This window comes from Contarinia nasturtii, unplaced genomic scaffold (genome assembly GCF_009176525.2).
Source record: "Contarinia nasturtii isolate CC-2019 unplaced genomic scaffold, AAFC_CNas_1.1 Cnas_scaffold_5193, whole genome shotgun sequence".
Lineage (NCBI taxonomy): Eukaryota > Metazoa > Arthropoda > Insecta > Diptera > Cecidomyiidae > Contarinia > Contarinia nasturtii.
The window spans coordinates 1-6386 of record NW_022202471.1 but is presented as its reverse complement, the minus strand read 5'-3'; the positions used below and the strand labels follow the sequence as shown (position 1 = coordinate 6386).

General features: G+C 35.5%; 2 protein-coding genes across 2 annotated transcripts; both read right to left on the bottom strand.

The window, feature by feature from the left end:
- Positions 1-168: 168 nt before the first annotated feature.
- Positions 169-3593, bottom strand: LOC116351312 (the record flags this gene model as incomplete). Its single annotated transcript, XM_031783401.1, has 5 exons — positions 3526-3593; positions 2999-3165; positions 2086-2939; positions 840-1008; positions 169-785 (listed from the first exon to the last, which is right to left on the bottom strand). Coding segments are annotated over exons 2-5 (1807 nt in total), but the record flags the coding sequence as incomplete, so codon positions are not given.
- Positions 3594-4088: 495 nt separating this feature from the next.
- On the bottom strand, positions 4089-5685 carry LOC116351311 (zinc finger protein 510-like). Its single transcript, XM_031783400.1, has 3 exons — positions 5542-5685; positions 5158-5355; positions 4089-5095 (listed from the first exon to the last, which is right to left on the bottom strand). Exons 2-3 carry the CDS (start codon positions 5310-5312, stop codon positions 4090-4092), a joined length of 1161 nt encoding a protein of 386 aa, XP_031639260.1. The 5' UTR covers positions 5313-5355; positions 5542-5685; the 3' UTR covers position 4089.
- Between the last annotated feature and the right edge of the window lie 701 nt (positions 5686-6386).

Below are 6386 nucleotides of genomic sequence, written 5' to 3'. Positions count from 1 at the left end.
TGTGAGTCACTTTGTGCTGTTTCAAGTGATTTGGCTGCGTGAATTCTTTTTGGCATATATTGCATCGATATGGTTTCTCGCCGGTATGAGTACGCATGTGTGGTTTTATAGCTGATTTGTAATTGCTGGAATATTCACAAACTTCGCACTGGAATCGCTTCTTCGTACCCAGTGTGTTCGATGAAGTTGACTTTTTATTACGCAATGATTTTGGAGTCGACCCAGATTCAGCATGTTTTCTTTGACTTCTAATGGATCTTCCTGTCATGTTGTTTCTTTTGGTACCACCGACGTCGTTTGCTTCATTGTTAAAATTGAGAGTTGATCTGTTTTGGCCCGTTGTGTTCATAGCACGGTGTACATCGATGGCAGCTATCGGAATGCCATCATCCAATTCTATTTCCTCCGCTTTCATTGCGTTTTCCATTACATTCCTAATACCAACATCCACATATCTGTTCTTCGAAACATCTCCTTGATAATCAAACATGTTTGTTTTCATGTCAGACATTTCGGTGTAGCTTCCATCGTTGTCAAATTCAACATAATCGTTTGATTGATGTGATATGCCATGGCCATCGTATCGAATGGTACGTTCCATTTTCGATGCTTGATCCTCTTCGTCGCTCGAGTCAATGATTTCAAATGGGTCATTGGTTGTTTGTTGGATATCGTTTATGTCATACCTTGGAGTATGAAACAAATTCGGATATTCGTCGGTTGCTGACGTGCTCGCATCCTCGAATATCGAACTGATTTCGAATTCATCGTACGAAGTCTTTATCCTGCAAACAATTATTAGTTATTATTACAAAATTATTATTATTGTTTTTACTCACCGATCATACGAAACGCGCAGAAAATATTGCTTGAAATCATTGTTGATCGCGAGACCATTGCGGCCAAATGTCATTTTGATATTTTTCAAAGTAAATTTTACTTGGGAATTAAACGTACCAAGCATATTGTCCATCTCATCATTCCAGGTCAACATTTTCGGAATTTTAACTAAATGAGAATGGAAAACAAGCAAAACAATTTATCGATTGAAAATAATGAAGGCAATCATGAAATATCAAGCCAGTACTCGAGCTAGCTGGACTGTATTTGCCATTGAAATCGATTGAAAGTTACTATTTAGATCGTACATATGTGTATAAGATACAATGCCCATTACTGGATTTGGCAATTAAATGTAGTAACTAAACATATGGCTTGAGTTGTTATATAAAAAGCGAAACTGTAACCAAATTTCCATATAAATTTATTTAAACAAATCAGAAACTCAGTTTGAACCAGAGGTTGCTGCGAATATATGAATATGCTAGTTGGGCGCATTACACGCCATTTTACATGATTTTCGATATCGTCCTTACCTTTTTTAAGTTTTGACCAACAAATTTCCACGATATGAAATGCTGTTAAGCGAATACCGGAATGTTTACAGTAAATTCAAGGCTAACACAAAGTATTATTTCGTTGAAAATTGATTTTATTTCTTTGGTGATTTTAATGTTTCGAGATAAAAACTTGTCGAAGATATGTTGTGCAACAAATGGAATAACTTAATTTTATGCAAACTATCAATGACAGCTATAATAGCTGCCAAAACTAATTCGCTGCCTTTTCTAAGCACAAGCGAAACCAGTTGTGGCAACAAAAAGAATGGGCTTTTTGAACGAATTGAATGGATTGAAGAATATCATTTATTATTCAAATTCAAATACAAATAAGGATTGAAGTCCTTATCAAATAATCAAAATTTATTGAAATTCATCATTTGCCATGAAGACTCAGACGAGCTTGTTTTAATCTATAATTTTGAATTTATTTTTAGCTTAAATGATATTTGGAAAAGAAGACCGAAAAGTCCTATGTTACTGCAATGTTGATGTTGATGATGTATTGAAAAAGATTGAAACCTTTAATGGTTGATTCTGGTGTGAATGGTTTCCAAATGTTTCTTCAGATGACATTTCTGCGTAGAAACCTTCAAACAAATCTAACAACGAAACGGTCTTTCACCGCTGTGCTTTTGCATATGCATTTTCAAACGAGTTTTGTCAGCAGTGACATACTTCTTACAGATATGGCATTCATATCGACGTATTTTGCACACTTTTTCATGGGCATCTTTTTTGGTCTTCTGGAAAAATCCATTGAAACAGCCTCGGCAATGAAATGGAACTTGATCGGTATGAGTCTTTTTATGTCTCTTAAGGTTCTGCATAGTTGTGAACTCTTTGCCGCATATATCACATCCATGTGGCTTCTCGCCGGTGTGAGTACGCATGTGACGATTAACGTGCCCCATTTGATTGCTGGAGTATTCACAAAGTTGACACTTGTATCGATTCTTTGTCCCCATTGAGTTTGAAGAAGTTGAGTTTTTATTCCCAAATACTTGTGCAGTCGAGCTCAACTCAGTCTGTTCTCTTCCAGATTTTCCTGTCATGTTATTGCTTTTGAAATCATTATCGTTGTTTGATCGATTGCTCAAAGGAACAGAAAATGTGCGTTCGTTGATCAAGTCCATATCGCGACGTCCATTGAAGGCAGTTGATGGAATTTCACCGTATACTTCTATTTCTTCTGCTTTCATTACGTTGTCAGTTTCCTTCTCGATGCAATTCTGTCTATTCTTCCGCCAGTTAATATCTTTCGAGATCATGTATGGCATGGTATTGGCGTAGTTTCGATCATATTCAGTCTCAAAATCATCGTTCAATTCGGGTGGTATGTGATTTCCATCGCTTAGAATGCCGAATACTGTTTCTGGTGATTCCAATTTAACCGGATATTCTGTCTGATCTTCTTCATCGCTTGAGTCAATGAATTCGACTGGGCTATCGGTTGATAACATGTCCCCATGTGCACCAAATTGGACTTTGCCCGTCAACATGGAATTTATTTTGAATTGATCATATGTTTCCTCGATGCTGCAAATGATTAAATTAAAATGAGATAATCGATTGAAATTGACGACTTATTCACTAACCGGTAATTTGAAGCTCGCATGAAATATTGCTTGAATTCATCGTTGAGTGATAAGCCACTGGATTTGAAAGCCATGTCAATCTTCCCCAAAGAAATCGTTGCCTGACGTTCAAATTCCGAAAGCATCGTGTGCATTTCGCGTCTCCAGTCCATTGTTGATGCCTCCATCTAAGAATGAAAATAAGAAGAATTAATTTTGTACATTGTAGTAAGAGTGAATCTTTAAATCTGAACTGAATAATAATTTATTTGTTCATAGTGCCGAATACGGCCTACTAAACTTAGCATGTTACAGGACATTCGAATTCTGAAGAATGCTTTCTACACCGTCATGCTAATGGACTTCATATTGTTGTTTTTTATCAAAGTGTTTTTTTCAATGATGTTAGTTTTGATATTAATCTTGAACGGAAATGTCCTTCCTTATTTGAACCGAATATTTGAGAATTTTTGAATAATTTCTACCAATTTTCTGCGCAATTCTCAAAATAATTCATGGAGTAGCAAAATGTTCCAATAAGTTCTTACCTTTAGCGGAAAATATTAATCAGCGGAAAATATATTAATTTAATTCTAGATCTCTTATTAGAGAAATATTTTTCTGGATTAATCAGAAATAGTGAAATCAACTAGTAATCTGACTCTTGTGAGTTTCAACTGGTTTGATAAATACCGTAAGATAGTCAGAGAATGGTGGGAAATATGTTTTGTACAAGGCGACACGTGATGACACTGTCGATGCAATCGATGATATGAACTGTCAAAATAGTGTTTCGCCATACTCGAACTTCTTTCCGACGAATTCGATTCGCTGTTGTGATTTTTGAATATTTTTTGCCAGCGAACGTGTTAATTTTAAATTAAGACAGTAATTAAAGGAAATAAGTTCATTTGATAAAAAAAGTGTATTCTGGAAATTGTTAAAGCCATTGTTTCTTTGGTATAAATAAAATTGAATTGATTTTATCTGAATTGTATTAACATTTATTGAAAGCATTTTTAATTGATTAATTAAACATAGGAAATTCAATTTGTTTTATGTCTGTAATTCAATAGAGTTACATTGAAATGATGAAGTGAAATCGAGTGAATTTATGGGTTGATTCTGGTGTGAATGGTGTCCAAATGTCTCTTCAGATTCCATTTTTCTGTAAAACGCATCATACAAATCTCGCACCGGAACGGTCTTTCACCGTTGTGCGTTCGCATATGCCTTTTCAAATGAGTTATACGAACAATGACATACTTCTTGCAGATATAACATTCATAGCTACGCGCTTTGCATAATTTTTCATGCGCATCAATTTCGGCCTTTCGAGAGAATCCACTGAAACAGCCACGGCAATGGAACGAAAATTCCTTTGTGTGAGTCCCTTTGTGCTGTTTCAATTGATTTGGCTGCGTGAATTCTTTTTGGCATATATCACATCGATATGGTTTTTCACCTGTATGAGTAAGCGTATGTTTCTTGAAGTCCCACTTGCGATTGCTAGAATATTCACAAAGTTGACAGTTGAATCGCTTCTTCGTAACCATCGGGTTTAATGAAGTTGACTTTTTATTACGCAATATTTTTAGAGTTGAACCCGATTCAGCCGGGTTTTTTTGACGTCCTACGGATCTTCCTTTCGTGTCATTCTTTTTGGCACCATCGACGTTGTTTGCTTCATTGTTTAAAGTGACAGTTGACGTGTATTTGTTCATTGTGTTCATAGCACGGTGTACATTAATGGCGGCTATCAGAGTGCCATCGTCCAATTCTATTTCCTCCGCTTTCATTGCGGTTTCCATTTCATTCCTAATACCAACCTCCACATATCTGTTCTTCGAAACATCTCCTTGATAATCAAACATATTTGATTTCGTGTCAGACATTTCGGTGTAGCTTCCATTGTCGTCAAATTCAGTATAATCGTTTGATTGATGTGATATGCCATGGCTCGAGTCAATGATTTCAAATGGGTCATTGGTTGTTTGTTGGATATCGTTCATATCATTCCTTGGAGTATGAAATAAATTCGGATATTCGTCAGTTGCTGACGTGCTCGCATCCTCGAAGATTGATTTAATTTCGAATTCATCGTACACATACTTGATCCTGCACTCAATTGACAATAATTAATTATAATTGCAAAATTACGCATATTGGTTTTCACTTACCGATCATACGAAACACGCAAAAAGTATTGCTTGAAGTCATCATTGAACACAAGACCATTGCGTTTGAGGGCCTGTTTAATATTGCTCAAGGAAAATTTGACTTGGTATTCGAATGCAACAAGCATTTGGTTCATCTCATCACTCCAGCTCAGCATTTTTAACTTTTGGTTTGGTATTATTTTGAAACTTTTGACTTAACTAGAAAGAATGGAACGCAACCAAACAAATATATTAATTAATTGTATTGAACATCGTACTACGATGATCGTAGCTTTCATACTACTTCTCGAACTATCTAGTGTGTGTGTACACGATACTTGGCCACTAGACACCATTTTACATAACTTCAGATAATGACACGTATCCTTACTTAGTAATACTTACGTTTTGATGCATAAATTCCAGCAATATGAAATGCTCTTATGCGAATAACGGAATGTTTGCAGTAAATATAAAAAACTACAAAGTATTATTTCGATGAAAATAGAGTTTATTTATTTAGTTTTGATGCTTCCACATTGAATCGTGTGTAAAACGTGTTATACAACAAATGAAATAAAAGAAATTACGTCAAATTTAATACGATTATGCAGTAGCAATAAGCTGTCAAAACGAATTCGGCTGCCATCTAGTATTAGAACCTAAACAAAGCGAAATCATTTACGGCGACAGACGGGCGAAGTTTGATTATGACCCAATTGAATGGATTTGAAAATATAATTTACTTTTAACGGTTGTTTATAAATCCACACAATCAGTGACTCAAATGATAGAATTTTCTTATCAAATAACTTTGTCAAATTTATTGGAATTGATTATGGTATATGAACATTTGAGATTGTTTTTAGCTTAAATAATGTATTGAATCATAGCATGAATAAATGTAAAAAATGTTGAGTATATTGTAAAGATGAAAGAGAGCCTTTATGGGTGGATTTTGGTGTTGTCCAAATGTGTCTTCAGATTACATTTGAGCGCAAAACGCATCATACAAATGTGGCATCGAAACGGTTTTTCACCGTTGTGCGTTCGCATATGACCTTTCAAATGAGTTATACCAACAGTGACATACTTCTTACAGATATGACATTCATAACTACGCACTTTGCATAATTTTTCATGGCCATCTCTTTCGATATTTTGGGAAAATCCACTGAAACAGCCACGGCAATGGAACGGAAGTTCCTTTGTGTGAGTCACTTTGTGCTGTTTCAAGTGATTTGGCTGCG

What these genes read in the sequence shown, in the direction of transcription:
- LOC116351311 (XM_031783400.1), bottom strand. Translation starts at nt 5,312, where the DNA reads ATGCTGAGCTGGAGTGATGAGATGAACCAAATGCTTGTTGCATTCGAA. An exon ending in TTGCGTGTTTCGTATGATCG is followed by an intron (nt 5,096 to 5,157) that starts GTAAGTGAAAAC and finishes AATTGAGTGCAG; the next exon opens with GATCAAGTATGTGTACGATG.